At 43.1% G+C, this 19,635-nt stretch overlaps 1 protein-coding gene across 1 annotated transcript in view; it reads left to right on the top strand.

Annotated features, from left to right (window-relative positions):
- Positions 1 to 19,635, top strand: part of LOC144739330 (unconventional myosin-Ie-like) — a 109,387-nt gene that overhangs the window by 53,248 nt on the left and 36,504 nt on the right. The window contains exons 5-12 of the mRNA XM_078622295.1: positions 7,999 to 8,086; positions 11,263 to 11,352; positions 12,524 to 12,655; positions 16,705 to 16,839; positions 17,244 to 17,376; positions 17,862 to 18,058; positions 18,825 to 18,905; positions 19,041 to 19,127. Of these exons, the coding sequence (XP_078478421.1) occupies positions 7,999 to 8,086; positions 11,263 to 11,352; positions 12,524 to 12,655; positions 16,705 to 16,839; positions 17,244 to 17,376; positions 17,862 to 18,058; positions 18,825 to 18,905; positions 19,041 to 19,127 (943 nt within the window). The remainder of the gene's footprint in view (positions 1 to 7,998; positions 8,087 to 11,262; positions 11,353 to 12,523; positions 12,656 to 16,704; positions 16,840 to 17,243; positions 17,377 to 17,861; positions 18,059 to 18,824; positions 18,906 to 19,040; positions 19,128 to 19,635) is intronic.

Raw genomic sequence — 19,635 nt, 5'->3', positions numbered from 1 at the left:
AGGCGATTCTCTCATGCATGTGTATCGTTAAGTGTAAGAATCAATATTGTCGAATCGATGCATCGGAACATTCCTAATGACCAATGTTGACTTGTAATAAAGTGATGCTTATTTTATTTACCCCAGACGGATGATGCACCAAGTTGATCCTCCCAACCGCGATATTAAGTAGCACCCTCTCCACTGCGAGTCTGACCACAGCTTGGCCCACGTGGACATGGTTTGATAGCGATCAAACCCAACCTCGTTAAATAATGTGCAGACAAAACAAGCGGAATGACTGGCAGTTCTTTAATCTGACCACATAACGCTGAATGTGCCCGATCTTGCCAGTTCTCGGAAGGTGATCAAACCTTAGCCTGTTTACTACTTGGATGAGAGAAAAAAAAGTTCTTTAATTTATTTCTGCATAGCTTTGAGTGTTATCTTCTGCAATGTTTTTTTTCCTCTGGGTACTCTGGTTTATTCCCACTTGATGTCAAACGGTTATTAAAGGAATTGGCCAAACTAAATCTCGGCAGATTCCACTGGAAACATTTATTGAGACTAAGCGTGGCGTTTCGAGGTAAAAAGCATCATCATCATTATTATTTTATTGTTTTTTTTCCTCTTGTGGTCTTGGGTATGGCTATGGTACTGTGTGCACTGTATGCCCACCCCATTAACGCAAAAGGTCGGTCAGGCGTGCAATGTTTTCTTTTGTGCCATTAACTGTGTCAATGGTGCCGGCCTAATCCGCACGCATGCGCGTGTCTGTAAGCTTGCGATACGAACCTGGCAAGCCGAGGTTCGATTCCTGGTCACGGAGAACACCAGTGACGATTATCTGAACCCCAAGGTCGACTCAAATAGGGACCTGGTGAGGTGTGTAAACATCGCCATTGGGGACACAAAGACGGTCGGGCGTGTTGCTGAGACCACATCGCGTGCCATGCCAGCCTTCATAGTTACTCGCACTAACAGCATTTCCCCCAACAGCCTGTTAAGGCTATACAGGGGGGTCTTTGTAAGCTTGAATATCTCTGCACTTGTATGCAAAGTGCTTGTGGACCTTGTCATGCACGTTTTATCGGCAGCGTTTGCAGTGTGTGATAACCAGCTTGTCTGTGCATGCAGTGGTTGGAGCCGAAAGAGAAACCCTTTTTAATACAACAGAATAGCAGCATTGTGTCAACAGCTAATATATATTTGTCTTTGACCAACAATTCCTTAAATGTACACGATTTTGTTGGAACTCGGAAGTGAGCAGGATTTGAGCCTGGTTATTAGATGGGGTGGTTGACCAATCAGGGCTTGCCCAGGTGTTGCTGGCTCAGGGTGGCAAGGTGACCAGGGAATGGTAGAGCTGAGTTGTCCTTTGTCTTTGTGATGACTTTTCTCTCGGTTCTCTGGTTTCCTTCCACATGCATGCATGCTTGCATTCACTACCATTCGTGAATGGAATTGACCAAATATCCCGTTGCAGGATCCTCCTGAAAGAGCCTTGAGACCCAGTGTGGCTTTCCTGGATAAATAATTGTTTCGATGATGGTTTATTATTATTATTATATTTCTCTAGTTCATCATTGCAGAACCACATCTCCACAAAGGCAGACTTTTTTTTAGTGTACAATACAACGTTGCATATCTGGACGTTGCCATGTACGGTGATGTAATGGGTGAGTGGTACAGGTCATGCAACGACACGTCAGCCAGTGCCGCAAAATAAACAGACACAAATTAAAAGTGTTTAGTCATGTCTTACCGACTCCTTTAATTGCAGGAGTTGTTCAATCATTCGTCATGCTCAGTGGTCAGTGTGATGGCCATTACGAGGAATTATGATTTGGACTATTTTGCAACACACTGCTATCTAAAGCATTACCTATTTCACACAAAAAATACCGTTTCCTATTCCGCCTTGTAGACCGTATGGACACGTGCTCTGAGCAAGCACCTATTAAGGGCAAAGTGGCTCGCGAGGGATCAGTATGGCTATCAGCATGCCCAGCCACATTTGTCTCCCCAATGCCGATGTTCACACAAAACTGGGCTGATGTTAGGCTGAGTAGACCTAGAGAAGGCCCCAGACAGGTTAAGATATCAATTGTCATCACTGTTGATGTTTGTGACCAGGAATTCAACCTAGGTTGCTAGCTTTAAAGTTGAGTGTGTGAATTCATCCACCACTGCTTCTCACTATTACACATGGAGGTCCAACAAAACCAGAGCAACGACACGGGCAGACAAATCCATGCGGGTGGCATGACAAGCGTCTCAGATGGCTATGAGTTTAAATTCTTGTCGACGGTTGATGAATACATCTCTGTGGGAATGCGACGGAGGTCATCCAACGGATAGCCTCAGTCCCACCATGGGAATGTGGAATTTCCAAGGCTTGTTTAGGGTCACCTACATAGACAATTGCAGCTCAATCAATTGTTCGTTACAACGCTTTTGAGACGCTTTGACTTTTACCAGTGACCTACAGACACAATGTTTCGTAGTTTGCACACGCAAGCATGAACGCGTGCATTACAATACCTGCTCTGTCGTGATTGTGCTGCTGTTTGATGCTGAAATTAGAAACACCACACGGACCGTAGTGTGTCGACATTGCCGTGGAATTTATCGACGCTCCTGCGGGATACATTCCCCCCCACCCCCCCGTTCCTGCTTCCCATTCCAAAACTTTGCAACAACAAAAATAAGTAATATTTAAAATACTTTTTTTTTAAACACGCTTTCATGAAATGTACCGTACGAGTAATGGCAGAACTCCACGACTCCAGGAAGTGGCCCCGAAGCTTGCCATAACGTAAGGGAACCATGGTGATTTACAGGCAACGTCAGTTGAGCGTGGACAATTAAACCCAAGCCGAAACATAACATATACAAAATATTGTTTAAAAATATTTTTTTATTTTTTTTAGGATAGAATATGGTATTGCCATCAGTATGATATAAGTATACCAAGTTTGCAGTCGATACGACATTGGGAAGTGGGTAAAAATTGAGTTAGAAGATTTGAGGATACAACAACAACAAGACAGAGTGAGTTCATAGAAAGCGTGTAAAAATATTTAAAAATATATATTTTATTTTTTATGATAGAATATATCATTTTCATCAGTATGACATAAGTATACCAAGTTTGCAGTCGATACGACATTGGGAAGTGGGTAAAATTGAGTTACAATATTTGAGGATACAACAACAACAAGACAGTGAGTTCATAGAAAGCGTGTAAAAATAATATTTAAAAATATATATTTTATTCTTAATGATAGAATATGGTATTGCCATCAGTATGACATAAGTATACCAAGTTTGCAGTCGATACGACATTGGGAAGTTGGTAAAAATTGAGTTACAAGATTTGAGGATACAACAACAACGACAACAACAATAACAGACAGAGTGAGTTCATAGAAAGCGTGTAGTAGTAGTAGTAAACAAGCGAGGGGCACGCGTGTGGCCAGGTCGGTGGGAATTGCCGAGTCCGAGGGACTCTGGGTGGGTGCCACCGCCCACGTCCCTTGACCCTCGATTGGTTCCTGCCAGCTTCTTGCCCACACCTGCTCGTGCCGGCTGGGTGTGGTCCTGGCCACCCACCTCATCGTGTGCCGTGCCAGCCTTGACAGGTGCTCTCAAACAGTACTTGCCCCAAACGTTTGTTTAGGCTATTTCGGGGGGTCTTTGTATGCCACGTTATATAGCTAAATATTGCGATGGAGCGGTAGCCCAGTGTTCTAATCACTGCGTTATGAACCCATCAGCAGTGGGAATGATATCATCACTGATCTTGCTACACCACTCTGCACCTCCCTCGCACCCCTCTTAAATAACCCACACTGCTCTGCGCGGCGAAGTATGGTCCAATAACCCCTATGATCGACAGCCTGAGCAGACATTCATCAAGTAGTGTATTGACAAAAGGCTGCAAAATTACCATTTAATGAATATATCCCAAGAGGAAGAGATAACAAGAGATAGATGCAGAAGCACATCGTAGAGCACAGTTGGAGGGACAGTGAACATATGTTGGGAACGTGATACTGGAATGTAAAGAGGCACACTGGGCTAATGCTGGGCTTGATTTAAGAGTTTACATGCTAATTATTAGGGATGTATCGTTTTCAAATGATCAGCCACAACAGCAGATCATTTTCTCACCTGATGACGGACGCTTGTGTTGTGACCGAAACGCCGTGTTTCTTTTATTATTTTTTCTTCTTTGTACTTAACTTTACCAAAAGAACCAGATCGTATGGATTCCTGCAGTCACGAAAGCTTCAAATCAAGAATGTATCGTTTTGTCCACCCCAGGAATCAATCAATGTTCATGCGATTTGATTCAATAATCCATTGGACATCTGTGCAAAAGAGTTTATAGCTCATCGAATTCCTCCAGTATAAGAAAATCGGATTGTTTTTTTATTGTGCTGAATGGAGTGGCCGCTAGTGGCTCGAGGGGGTTCACTTGAACCCGTTACCAACTTTGAACGTTGCCATCTGCCCGCGTACTTTTAAACTTCTGCAGATTTCTGCCAGCCTACGACGACTTCTGCATGCAATCACATGGGTTGCAGTGAGTCAGCCCCGCTGGCTGGACGAGGAGACTTGGGGTCTCGCGTGGTTTGCACCTTGACCGGTGGTTTGCATGTTTGACCGTAACACTCACTGTGTTAAGAACCCGAGACATCCTGGCTGCTTCAGTGAGAATGACCCCCCCAAATTGCTTGCAACGTGAACAGTTGTTCCCACACTGTTGGGGAGAAATTCTCCAAAAAGCTCTTAAGAGTGAAACGTAACAGCATTCCTTCTTCGGCTAAATCAAGAGACGTGTGTGACACAGCATCTTTTTTAAAGTTGACTCTCCATCATTGTTTTGAACGTTTAGAATCAACGGCGCCATTTGTCACATATTCCAGGCGGAAGTGAGGAAGCTTAAGGGGGGCTTGGAGACATTTGCATAACCGTTGACATATTTAAATAGCATATTTTGAAAGCATTTTGCTTCAGCGATTCTGCATGTCGTTATGATATCTGCATTTCATTTTTAATACACGTTTGAATTGGTAAATAAAATGCTATACGGAATAGAACCGAACATTTTATTTTTGGTAGCCCAAATATGGTTATAAATGTTTTTTCTCCTTTAGATTTGCAGTTGCCAGAAGCCCAACGGCAATTGAATTAGGGCATTCTTCAGAGAGTTGCGAATTTCAGGTCAGGGGGTAAATTCACCCCCAATCATCCCTCTAGAGCTGGTAAAATGAGTACCACTTTGTTGGAAGGGAACAATGTTCATTTTGAAGAATTATCCCTACCATGGACTCACGTAATTTCTACTTCTGGCCATCAACAAGAGATGAGTGATGTACAATTTCTTATTTGAGATTGGAGATGTTTTTGTTACTTGGAACTGACAAAAAGCATAATCTAGAATAAGAGTTACTCTATCTGGTGCTTAATATGCATTAAATTTTACCTCATGTATCAGAATGTAACCTAAACCATGGCCTGGAGCAGTGCCAACGATATATATATATTTTTGTGTAGATTCCGAAAGTGTTAATTTAATCGAGGCGACTTAAATTATTTAAATGTCGTTACATAATACAGGAGCCACCATAACAAGCTCCACTCTTTCTGTTTGTCAAGATGTTTTAGGTCCTGGTAACAAAAGTCATATTGGAGACGATGTATGCAATATGATTTTCTTCAATGAAAGCGGTTTGTTAAAAATGAGACAACTTCAGAATGTGAGCGAGTGATCTTCTCACCATAGTCTTTGTTGTGAAGGAACATAAAAAAATATTGTCATTTTGTCTAATTTTGGATGGATATGTATGGAATCACCAGTGGTAGCTACAGAGATACCTGCTATATTTAATTTAGCCCATCATGTGTGTGAATATGTGTGCGCATACGTGATGTGGCTATGTGATATTCGCGTAGTGGTGGTACAGTAGTGCGCACACTGTTGTGAACGCAGTAACCCGAGTCATTTCCCAGCACATCAGTGGCGAGTGACAGCTAAATCAGTTCTGGGTCTCCCTTAGCTCAACACCTGAGCCTTTAATAAGTACCTGCTGCAGTGTGTAAACATCGGCACTGGGAAGACAAAGGTGGCCGGGTGCAGTGCTGGCCACATCACACCCCACCCACCCTTCTGTGGCAAGCAGCATTAATCAGCCGCTTACTAACAGCACATGCCCCAACAGTCTATAAGGCTATACAGCGTTCCTTGAGTCTGTCTTTTATGGTGCACCAGTATATAATGTCCTTTCAACTTAAACCTGTTTGCTATCAGGTATTGAATCGAGGGCACAGCTGGTTTCTGTTTAGGAAAGTCTCTTCAACCTGGTATGCTTCCAGTTAGAGAGCCTGCTCTCTGTGGGCTGTTGAGAGCCGCCTGTTTTTCACAAAACCCGTGTCCCTGGTCCGTCACGTGCGCTCACGTGGTTCGTTTATTGAGGTTTTCGCATGTGCAGCTAATTTGACCTATCCAAGAATTCTGCACACTTCATTTCAACGAACACTGCAGTCAAGTCTGGGTGGAGTGATTTTTTTTTCTTTGTCTGATGGATGTATTTTTAAGAATTCATGGTAGTCACACCCCTTAAACTATATAATTCACGGTAGTCACACCTCTTCAACAAATATTCCTGGTAGATTTGCGGCCTTTTTTTGCGGTCACAAACGCCACGCGTTTGTATGTTAATAAATCAGAAAACCGCGTGTTTATAGATAGTTCCTGCTTGGTAAACATTTTCTCCATACTCTTTTTGGATCACTCGCTTAAAAAATACTTGCACATGTTTGAGTTTTTTTCTGCTGGTTTTTTCGCAACCACTCTGAGAGTGCACCCGATGTTGTCTTGTTATCAAGGTGCTTGTCAATTCCACGGTGATGGTATTACACACACCACAAAGTAGGTCCTGAGCCAGTGGTGCAATATACTTCTTTAAATGTGGCAGGGGCCAAACTACACATTGGTTAACCATTGTTGATTTCCCACAATGCGGTTCCTTTATTATCTACCCGAGAAGGATTTGATTGGGCACGCATTTTGTCACACAACCACCACAACTACGGGATATATAAGCACTTTTCAACTTTATTATATCAACTGCAAATTATGCTGAAGTTTAGCATGCATTCATCACGTTTCAAGACTGTATATTTGGAGTTTGCATGTTCTCCTTGTGGTCTCGTGGATTTTTTCTCTGGGTTCTCTGGTTTTTCCCTCTACATTTAGAAACATGCATTGAGCTTATTTTGCTGCTATAAATGTACAAATGATAAGCCACTTGGTTGAGCTATGATTTGTGGCCAGGTCGTTTCTGAAAAAATAAGCTAATACCTCGGTGGGCTTTTCCTGGTAGGATGGAGATGGTTAAGTTTTATTTGTATGTGTTTGGGTAATTTGTTTGCCTTGTACTTTGCACTGCTATAATGTTTTAGTATTGTTTGTTGTAACGTTCTTACCCACCCCAACTGGACATCTGTGAAAAAGAGCTTTATAGCTCATCAGATTCCTCCAGTATAAAGAAATATTCTGATTCTATCCCTTTCTATGTTACTGGACTGGGCTGCAAATGCACTTGTGCTCCTGGCAAATGATGCTGCTAATGATGATATAAACATTAGCTATATAACCTTTAACCCCGCTTCAAGCAAGCTGTGGAATTGTTGCATTTTTATATTATAATTCAGTTATATTCTGTATCGTTTTTACCATCTAATTTGTCTCATTTGTAGCTTATAGTTTTGCTTGCTATTACTCATCCTAAAATCATTGGAATATAATGGTAGCTAATTTGCTTAAGTAATGAATAATCGATTCTCATGATTCCATGCATGTATCATGGACGTTAGGAATCGACATGAGTCGATGAACCTATTCATCATTCGTGCTGAATGAGGATGGACTTGCATTGCTCCGTGTATTGACCTCCCGCCCCTGTGTGCGTGCACTGCATGACCACCACCTTGCTCTGTGTTTTCCAGCGGAGAGAGCGGTGCTGGCAAGACCGTGGCGGCCAAGTACATTATGAGCTATGTCTCCAAAGTGTCCGGAGGAGGCTCAAAAGTGCAGGTGGGAGCAGACTGGGTCACTCTAATCTCATCGCTCTTCATCACCATCAATTAGAACGGAGGATGACGCCCCTCAACCCCCCTCCCCGTCAGCCCAAGCGAGTGCGTCCCGTCAACATTTAGAGTGCTGCTCAATGCGCCACTGGTGAAGTGCTTTTTTATTCTAACTTTAATACAGTGACCTTTACTAATGATAGTCACTCGGCACACTTGCGCCATTATTTTATTTTTAGTCGCATTATTTTTAGTTGATAAAATGAGTGTTGGGTGGTGAGCATCTTCCTTAGTGTCTGAGTCAGCAGTGGAAATTTCACATTTCTAGAGTAAGGGCCAGTCCATCCGTAGAACCTATCCTATGTTGCCATCTCACAGAGCGGTACCTATTTTAGCAACCATGGGGGAAAGCCGAGGCTGATTCAACCCGCAGTCAGCAATTGAACCTGCATCCATCCAATTGCAAGTTCAGCACGCTTGTAATATAACATAACACTTGGAAATTGTTACTGATACAACTGTTTACAATACGAATATCCGCTGAATTCCTTTACGAAGTGAATAAAAAAAGGTTATGTTTACAAGAGCGGATTATTTAATCTCTCTATGCAGAGCTTTGAAGTGGGCTGTATCCTCTCGTATATGTGGGTCATCTGCAGGCACTCTGGTTTCCTCCCCCATTCCAAACACTCATTTATGGAATTGGCCAAATGTCCCAATGCAAGACTCTTCCGAAAAAGAGAGTTATTATGATACTAAAATCAACAGGAACACCGACTTACATTGTGACCCAATTGTAATGTCAAATTAAAGCATGTAGTGTACAAAGGCATCTTTAAACAACACGCGCGTATAAACTGATTACTGGTTACTCTTTCTACCCACTATTCAAGCTGAGGCCTAGGCCTGAATGGTCACTGCTCATTCAAAGACAAACCTCACTGAATGGTAATGACCTATCAACATTCGGCCATATTGGAGAAAATGGCTTTATGGACATCCTTTTTCTAATTTAAACAATCCGTATTCCAATTATGCTCTTGTTTTATTTGACAAAAGATGAAGAACATTTCCATTGAGAACTCTCACAGTGAGCAGTGCATCACACTGTCAAGAGTTATTGTAAGATGATATCACAGAATAACTTCAGAAGCCACTGCAATGGGCTCTTTTATCCACACAAGGTGCCTCTGTATATGCCCTGCTAAAAGTGTCTGTGGCATGGCAATGAGTCTGGAATTTGCTATTTTCAGAGCTGCAATATGTTCACGTAATTAACCAATCAATTTTTAAGTGAATGTTTATTTAACACTTAGGCTTTCGCGACCAATATCATCCATAATATAGGTTTTTTGGGTGAGATCGCGTAAATATAAATGTGTCGTTAAACCCGAAACGTCGTACTCAGATTGTAAATGTTGTGGATTTGCTCTCAAACACACCGGTGTGCTGTACTAGTAACGAATTGGCATGTTCTGTGTTGGGTGGTGGCGGTTTTAACGACACGGTTATATTTACGCGATCTAACCCAAAAAAAATTATTATGGGTGAATGTTTACGTGTGCAGTCATTGCTGGCCTAGCTGAGACTATCAACTCATTAAATTTGACAACCGGGCATGAACATGGGGGGTTGCCAGCATTCAAACCCATGTGCTCATCGGTCTGTGCCGAGTGCCCGGACATGGAAAATGATTTCCCTGAGATCCGCGGCTCTCCCCTGGTTTGGAGTGTTCCTAAATCGAGGTCGACTCAAGATGACTCCATTGAGGGAAGGAGTTGTCATAGTTGATTGGCATTGGCGATGGGCATAATGGAGGGACGGCACTGTAAACACGCCACCAGCAGCTCCATTGGAGTGAGAAAAAAGGTCGGAGAATGTTGCCCTCTAGGATAGCATCCATCTCTTCAAGTTTCCTTTATATTATTGTTGTTATGGTTATGCTTGTTTACCCAGAAAAGCCTCACAGAGTCTCTTGACTCTTTTCCAGGAGGGTCCTGCCAAGGTTTTGCAGGAGGCCACTGATTGCTATGTACATTCCAACTGAGTAACTTGCGTCCCATGGTGTTATCTGCACACGTTTCTCAAAAAAAACTTTCATTGAGTGCGTCATACTCGTCTTAGGAATATAGAATTTACACCAGTGACTCTGGGCAGCCAGAGGAAATGAGTACCACCCTACACTCGGTTGAGCCTGGAGCCACTCTGTCTTGAACCTGTTCAAAGTGTTTGAGTTCCAATGTGATCCGTGACGTCACTCCGACAAAGTTCTGCTGTTATTAATCAATTACCACAGTTAAGTAGCATCGGCAGATGCTGCTGTGGTGATAGACTCCTACAAGGACAATACCAGTCAATGAATTGACGTAATTAAGGGTCATGATTCAAGCCAAGAATCAAGTTTTTTAAGTGCTCTAATGGCTGTGGGGAGGGGTCACATGAATCAATTACATGCAATATACACAAACAATTACAACTTATATTCTTGCACATGTAATTTGATACGTATGTCCGTAGCATAGGAATCAACATCAGTCTGCATCGTTACACCCTTGATTGGTTGACTTCAAAATAATACACCTGGGTGGTGCATTTGTAGAATGCCTAACCCGTTACTGTAAGATTGTATATTAGTTACCCGGGTGGGGTGTTGATTGAGATTATTATCTTTTATAGGGTCTGTAAAATGGATACCATTTTGTAGAAAGTCAACACGTGTTCCCTTTAAAGCAGATGGCCCCAAACACAAATGTCTGCCACTGACTCATGTAGGACAAAGGCGATGAGCACCTCCTAGAGTTTCCACCTGTTCTGCTTTCCACAGGATCATCATCCTCTTTTTGGGAATTCTATGTTTTCTCAGCACGCTAAAAGTCCTGGTTTTTGTCACTCATCCAATAATACACCCCTCGAAACAATGCATTTCCATGTCATTCTCCCCTCTTATGATAGTGTGAGATGTTATTTCCAAATTTTTTTCTTCATTTTGTAATTCAAAGGGGCAAAAACCCAAATCCGTACACTCTTTTGAACATGGAGAAGCTTTTGGTTATGAAACGACAACGCTGCTTCCATTGCCAGAGAAAGCGAGGCTCCTGACGTATCAACTTGCCCATATTTCCACGCGCTCTGCTTGCAATACTCTTTCGAAATGTCCCTCCGCCGGTCCCTCCTGCGTTGCAGCATGTCAAGGACATCATCCTGCTATCCAACCCCCTGCTGGAGGCCTTCGGTAACGCCAAGACCGTCCGCAACAACAACTCCAGCCGCTTCGTGAGTATCTCGGCAACCGTCGTTGCTATGGCGACGGCAGCGTGCAGCTGGGGTTTACCTTGCACAGGTGGGCCGCCGGGGGAGGTGGGGGTGATGGGGGGGGGTTTGGTTTAACACGTAGGCTTTCGCGACCAATATTATTCATAATCAACGTTTTTGGGTTTAGATCGCATTATTTATAAATGTGTCGTAACCCTCCACCACCCGACACGGGCCAATCAGTAAAAAAGTGTCACGTTGACAAAAGACAAATAGTTTACTACTTTAGCCCACCGGTGTGTTGAAGCGTGAAACCACAACATTTACAATTTTTGAGTACGACGTTTCGCTGGTAATTACATCCAGCATCATCGGAGGGTTACGACACATTTATAAATAACGCGATCTAAACCCAAAAACGTTGATTATGAATGGGGGGGGGATTGTTAGGCGACGGTGAGATGACAGCAGGGAACATTGAAAGGAGCTTGGATGTCAATGAATGGATGTTCGTGATGGTCATTTATAGAAGCATGTTTTGCTGTTTCATTGATACTCAACGGGTCAGTTAAGGGACATGGCCGGGTGGCATTGGGATTACAGAATTGAACTTGCATCTTTAAAAAAAAAAATTTGTAACTAAAATTGCAATAGCTATCATGAGAATAAGCATGTGTCTCTCCGGGAACCCTTTCAGAGCAGTGCATTACCCTATGTCATCGCATGTTGATCACATGGCAGCTACGATTTCAAATTCCTATGTGGGGGCAATTAAATGAGCACCAATCTGTAGGAAATCAAGAGTGCCTCATCCTTTCCAGTCTGGATTCTGCCCTGGTAATGTGCATATACTCGATATACATACAGTAATAAAATGAGTGTGCTAGGGGTAACATTTCACAGGCCAACAGCCCCCAATTACGCAAACACGTCATTACCATAACATTGTCGTTTTCAATCCATTTACTGTCCTTAAAATACTAGATTGTGAGAAGTGAACTGCCATTTTGCCCTGTACAATAACAAAGGTGTGATTGTTACATTGAAAAGACATCGCGAGCAGCCTTTAACATTCAACCCAGAGATCTCATCTGTTTGCAAATTCACCTCAACCCGAGTTCATTTTTTCCAAACTATTTTTTTTCCAACAATGTTTGTTGTTATTGTTGTTGTTGTCATGTGTGTCCTGCAGGGAAAGTATTTTGAGATCCAATTCAGCCGGGGTGGAGAGCCAGATGGAGGGAAGATCTCAAACTTCCTATTGGAGAAGTCTCGGGTCGTGAGCCAGAACCCCCAGGAGAGGAACTTCCACATCTACTACCAGGCATGACCGCTCTGTTCCCCCCGAACCTTGACCCATGACCCTCGCACACCAACTCTTCTTCGCACAGATTGGGGGTTATCTCTTTGTGGTGCTGCGGTTACAGCATCTGACTCACAACTGGAAGGTTCTGAGATGAGATATTTCTAACTCAGCCCATCAATATCATGTCAGTTATTTGCCTCTTAAATGCTTCCCTGAGTCTCAGGACTCTGTTTTAGGAAGGTCTTGCATTGAGATGGTTGGACCAATACCTACGTGTTAAATTGGACCAATACCATTGAGTGTTTGTAACATGGGAGGAGGAAACAGGACTACCTAGAAAAACACTCATGCAATATAAAGGGTTTACACTCAAAGCTCTGCACAGATAGATTCCAGTTGGACTACCCATCCCTTGGCCAACTCAGTGTTCCTTCCTCTTTGTGGGGGTCAACAGTGGTTGTCCTATGCAGAGACTACCCCAGCCCCCGCCATGATAATGTGGTATGTTTTCCCGCATGTATTTTGAGCAATCAAGTATTTTTTTACTTGTGAATTATAAAGGACTGTTAACCATGGTGGGGATTTGAACTCAGAATGTTATTTACTAGGAGCCTGCTGTTTTCACAACTCAGTCACGCTTGTAATAAACAAGCAAAATATCAGATTTTTATTGCTGTGTTCCAAAGGTTAGAATGTGAGGTGTTTTTTTTTTCGTGATAACTAAACAGGTTTGTCACATGGTTGTGCGAAATAAATGATAAGCAAAGTGAACTCTAGTTTTCACTGCTTTATGAACCCGACGACCAGAGGTTTGATTCTTGGCCAAGGCTGACTTCAGTAGCGCATTCAATCTGAACCAGTCCAGGGCTCCCCTCTTCACCAACTCCCGATTGACGAACTTGGTGACATGTGAACAAATAACCCCTGCGACTTGGCTCGGGGAGGAGACCTTCATTTAGTAGTTGATAGGTCAAGGGCCTTCAAACATAATTTTATTCGGAGTAACTCGGGCTTTTGGAAATCAGTCGTCAGTGAGCACATTGGTGTTTCTTAGTTCAAATGCTGACAGTGGTTGTTGTATATTAAGACTGTCTTCCTCCAGATGAATTTGTAATTTTCACTTTTGGATGTCAGGCCACCAATGGGAATAGGTGCAAGCAGATTATTGTTTTGGGGATGAAGACGCTTTGAGTTTTTTTTGTATGTTTTAATGGTAGCAAAAACTTCGACATTTTTGCATCTTCAACTAGTTCCCTATTCTTGAAGCACGTACCGATACTCGTTTAACGACAGATTTATATTTTACGCGATCTAACCCACAAAAAACCCGTATATGTTGAATGATATTGGTCGCGAAAGCCTACGTGTTAAACTGACCGATATTCGTTGTTTGTAACGCGACCGATGTAACCATGTTCATAACTAAGATCTGTACCGCTTAACGCCTGCGCCGTTGCAGGATGCCCAGGAAATAAAGCCTAATAGCTCGTTGGGCCCTTTCTGCCGAAAAAAAAATCTGTCTATACACAAATTTAAATAACACAATTAATAAAGTACCACATCATGGAAAATTCGCTTTTATGTAGGCTCGTGAAGAGCACTGAATAAACACCCTTGTAGAATCTAATAACGTGGATAATTTTTTAATAATGTATTTTTAATTCTAATTTATATGCACATTGACCCAATTTACATAATCATGTTTTAATTGCCGTTTTCAGGGGGAGGAGAGGGAGGGTTGTAAGCAAGCAATATGTCCACGTTTTCAGTACTTAATTATACATTTCATAATTAAAATTAAGCAAATAAAACCCCAAAAATGTGTTATGCAGCTTTTCTCCTGGACAACATAGCAGTCATAATTAAAAAGAGACCCACTACTCCACTGCTTTCAACGAAGCTCATTAAAGCCCATGTCTTTGCCTTACTGATTAGTATTTTTTTTACAAACATGATCTCAGAAGAAATATGTTTGCATTATAGTAACATTATCACGACTGCATTGACAATGCTATTGTAGTACACGGGCAATGCTATAGAAGTCAACCACGGATAAGCTGCAATTAGAGCGGTAGTAGACAGTTTTAAAGTGAATGAAACTTGCCATAATTATAAAGGTATTCCCCTGCTATGTATACACATTCATCCTATCACCGTTGTCAAGCCTTAATTCCCGAAACAAAAATTCCTGCGAATATGTAGACAGCCATTTCAGGATATCTGCTTTCACATCCTTTCATCGACAGATGCCCTTTTTAAAATTACTTTCTACCCACTCACACACATCTGCATGCGAGCGAAGTATCTGCTAATTTACTGACATTTTCATCTCGCTGGACATTTTCTTTCATTAGTAACTTAATACAACACTGTCCGACAAACATGATAGATTGTTCACCTACATCTTAGCATTGCCCATCCTGCACTGCTATGATGTTACCACTTCCATTCTGCAAACTCTCAGTGATCTGTCTTTTATGTTTACCCAGAGTAAAAAGTGCATGGTAACCGTAAATGGCACTTGTGTTTGGTTAAAATACTTAATTACCATCCTCATTAACAAACAGACCCTTACGAGTGAAAAATAGTGTTAAGTTAATTTTATTGGCACTGATCCGTCTATTCTGAGCAGGGAGTACAGTACGGCAAAAGGTTGTGGCTTATAATGGAAGTAAACAAATGCGTCACAGTGCCATGCCTTGACAAGACTGAAATGTCACCATTCATAAACGTCTGTTTGATGCCAAACATCTTCGAATGGAAAACTGTGTCTGTATCAACTCAGACCACACGTGCCTCATCAGTTCCCTTCCTGGCACTGCCTCATAACAAACACATAGTGGGGCAACATTTTTGAGAAATGGCCTTTTTGCATTGATTTCAGAAAAGTGTTTAGTGCCCACCCGAATGTTAGTCTGCTGTATATTTTTCTGTAGTAAGACAGAGTTAATGACAGGGTTGATGAGGCTATTATAGGCTCATGCTTCCACTCTGCAACCATTGCAGTTTCTACGATTTACTTGCATTTTTTTAACCAATTGCTGTTTTTTTCAAATTGGCACAATTATAAGTGGCGAGTGGTTCTATCCACCCAACCACCCACCTCACCATCGAGCACTGACCAGCATGGTGACGTTTGGTCAAACAACCTCCCATGCACGAGATATAATGGTAAGGCCTTGATCCACAAATGGATTGAAATTGAGATGTAAATGATCATTTAAACATTCAACAAGGCATGTCCCCTGAAAAAAACGTTCTATAGAGATTTCACTGTATTTTCCTGGCACCTCTTTTTTTGTAAAACGTTTTGTTGAACTATAAGGCACAGTCGTCTGCCGCCGCATTAATTGGTAGCTTATTACTGTGCTTGTTTCACTAATAGGGCCGTGCTTGTAATCATGACAGTGAAGGACAACTTTGTGGCATGCTCAAGTGAGCCTAGGGATGGTGTTTATCACTGTTGATTTCTCTGACCCAGCAGTGAAAATTCCCCATTCTTACGGCTGGGTCCTGTTTCTGCACAGACCAACCACTGTTGACTTGCCACAAACTGCTACTTATTTTAATTATTCCAGAGAGATAATAGGTTGAACTGAGCTTACGGTTGCTTTTGGCCATATAACTTGCATTCCCACCTCCTGAGGTATAACAAAACACTGGGACATATCATGGGAAGAAGAATGTTTCACGAGGGAACAATTACATATAAAAGCATGTTTTTGAGTGGTGTATTTTCACTTCAATAGCAAAAACAGGGACTTTCAGTGTATGTAAAGACTTGCAGCTTTTCCAGAACCACTACCTCTCCAAGGACAATCTCAGGAAATTGAGGATAGGTGGCAACCTTGCCTCTAACCACAGTTCCACCTGATCATATTATGACAAATGTGGTAAAAAATGTAAACATTTTACATTGCTTGTGTTGCAATCGAAAGGTCGTGATAATTTTATTGTTTTATTTTCATTATTTTATTATTTTCCCTTCTACGTGACTTTACCGAAAGAACCAAGAATATGTTTTACACTGTCTTCAAGTATCTGCTTGCTTCCCGTATTTCCTGCAGCTCACAGAAGCAGCAGTGGGTGACCAGAAAGAGTCACTGGGCATCACGACACCGGACTACTATTACTACCTCAACCAGTCTGGGGCCTACAAGGTCGATGACATTGATGACCGCAAGGACTTCCAGGAAACCATGGTAACCATCGCTTAGCAACCAGGCTGCAGAGGTACTGGCCTCTTTCTACCAGTGGATCAATTTTGCTCCCATCAAACAAACAAATAAGTACATAAACACATAGGAAAGGCATAATATAATTGCCGCAGTTAAATTGGATTTACGTCCATCTACCAATTGTTCTTCCTGATCATTCTTTTCCAGAAGCAATCTTGGTTAAACACCATTGGGTACGTTCATGGTGATTTGGTCATTACCATGTATTTATTTGATTCAAAACCAGGTCTTAATTGACCCCTCTGGTTTATGTCCATATCCACCTTCTCTTCCATTATTATTCCTCCTCTCCACCAAACGCACGCCTCTTCATCGTTCCTTCACCGTGTCCCCACTCTCCTACCGCCCCCCCCCCCTCCTCACTTCAGAAAGCGATGCGAGTGATCGGCATCCCTGCCGAGCATCAGCAGATGGTGCTGCAGATCGTGGCGGGGATCCTGCACCTGGGAAACCTGTCGTTCCGCGAAGCCGGCAACTACGCGGCCGTCGAAAACGACGACTGTGAGCTGCGCGACCTCCGCGGGTCAAACACAAACACAAGCGCCGCCGTCGAGCTCCTGCACTGGCGATTTACAATTAAATGGAATGCAACGTGGATTTTTACACGGCTCGTAGATACGGTCGCATCTGAAGACGCTCTAAGTAAAACAAGTGGGCGTATTTATTTTGTAAATTCAGTCAGGCGCAGGCAGAAAGGGAAAGACGAGATTAAAAAAAGCAAGGTCTTGATCCTGAAGGGGGGACGGGGAGCCGACAACATGGACGGACGGCTGGGGGAGTTCTAGACAAAGGGGGGCGTGGAGCAGAGGAGAATGAGCAACTTTCCACTCACCATAGATTTTGGAGCATAGTCCAGGACAACAATGCATTTTGCTGAACTGCCCTCTGCGGCTCCTAAATTATCCCTCTGCCACACTGTAAAGTTTAACATGAACGTCCCCCCCCACCCCCCTTTTTGTTTTGTTTCCCCCACCGTGCTCCGACAGTCCTGGCGTTCCCGGCGTTCCTGCTGGGGATTGAGCAGGCGCGGCTCAAGGAGAAGCTGACGAGCCGGCAGATGGACAGCAAGTGGGGCGGCAAGTCGGAGACCATCGAGGTGACGCTCAACGTGGAGCAGGCCAACTACACGCGCGACGCGCTCGCCAAGGCGCTGTACGCGCGCGTCTTCGACTACCTGGTCGAGGTGAGGTCCGGTCGCAGCAGAGGCCGAGCCGGCTGCCTTGTGTGTATGATATGTTAAACTTCTTTCTCACCGTACGTAGCCGACCGTGCTCATCGGAGGTGCGGGTGGAGGACAACAGTGCTTGCCACAAATGAACCACAATATCTTGCTGATCTCATCAAGGAGCATTAACCATCATGCCAACTCAAGTCATTCTCACAGGGGCTTTTGGCTAGCCATAAAACAAAGACGGTTACCGCATCGTGTGCTTTCAGATGTTCTCAAATGTTATTTAGGTTTTTATAAAATAAAAGGATTAAATAGTCTTATTTATCTAGGAAAGTCTCAAATGGGTCTTTAGAACCTTTTTACAGGAAGGTTCTGCTTGGGATGTATGGCCATTTCTTCACCAAAGTCAAATGTATAGGTCAGTGTAAGTCACTGCATTGTGTGCGTGTCTACACGTGTGTGTGGGGGGAGCGGTGGCTGAGTGGTTAGCACTCTTCGAGGTGAACCCGACTTAGCCTCAAATAAGTACCTGGTGCGGTGTGTAAATATCGCCGCTTGGGAGACAAAGGGGGTCGGGCGTGGTAATGGCCACCCCCACCTCCTTTTGTGTAGTGTCGGCCTTAATTGGTGCTCGCGAATGGCGCTTACTCCCTACAGTCTAGTAAGGTAATAGGACGGGATCTTTGTCTTGTCGCTGTTCTCTATGTGGTGTATTAAGTGCTGTGTGTGCTTTGAGACCTTTATCAAGGGGGGGTGTGGGTGTTGTGTTTGATCACAGGCCATCAACAGAGCCATACAGAAGGACCACGAAGAGTACAATGTTGGTGTCCTTGACATTTACGGGTTTGAAATCTTTCAGGTGCGTTGTGCGTTTCGTGTGTTCTTGCCATTTTCACAAACGCGACTTGGCATTTTGTGTTATACCGTTTTTTTTATTGTGTCATTCGGGACTTTAATTCTGAACTCTTTGTCGTTGCTTCACTTTGCGTTACAGAAAAACGGATTTGAGCAGTTTTGCATCAACTTCGTCAACGAGAAACTGCAACAAATTTTCATCGAACTGACGCTAAAGGCAGAGCAGGTAAAACATACCCCGAGGGTTTATGTTTCATGACTAACATTCAGGAAGCAAAATAAATGTGTTTTATAGCAAAATGGGATAATATGTTCAAAGATCAGGATGTCATGGTGGCCAAAGTCGTTGATGCCACCACACCACGCGACTAACGCCCTCTCTACCCTGGCACTGAGGATCCCACTACCACCTGGAACCACGTTCCCCCACCCGCCAATGCCCAAATATCTGTGGATCGAGACTCGGACTCCTCAGCCACCACCAAACCTGATTGACGTCATCCTCGAACCCCGAGGGACTGCCAACGACCCTCCGCCATATCCCGCAGCAGCAACTGCTGCTGCACAGTAGTTCGTTTATTATTGAGCCAACTGGCCAGGATTGGGCAAAACCTGGCCCAATTTTTTACACAGGAAGCCAGAGAGCACAGATTTAAGTGTTTCTTACCTAACATTAAAACGAACAGCATATTTAAGAGTGACAGTTAAGAGACGAGCAACAATATACTATTGAA

The sequence above is a fragment of the Lampetra planeri genome, chromosome 3 (assembly GCF_965212315.1).
Source record: "Lampetra planeri chromosome 3, kcLamPlan1.2.h2, whole genome shotgun sequence".
Taxonomy (NCBI): Eukaryota; Metazoa; Chordata; class Hyperoartia; order Petromyzontiformes; family Petromyzontidae; genus Lampetra; species Lampetra planeri.
Note: the sequence above shows the minus strand (reverse complement) of the source record. Positions and strands in the feature narration are given on the sequence as shown.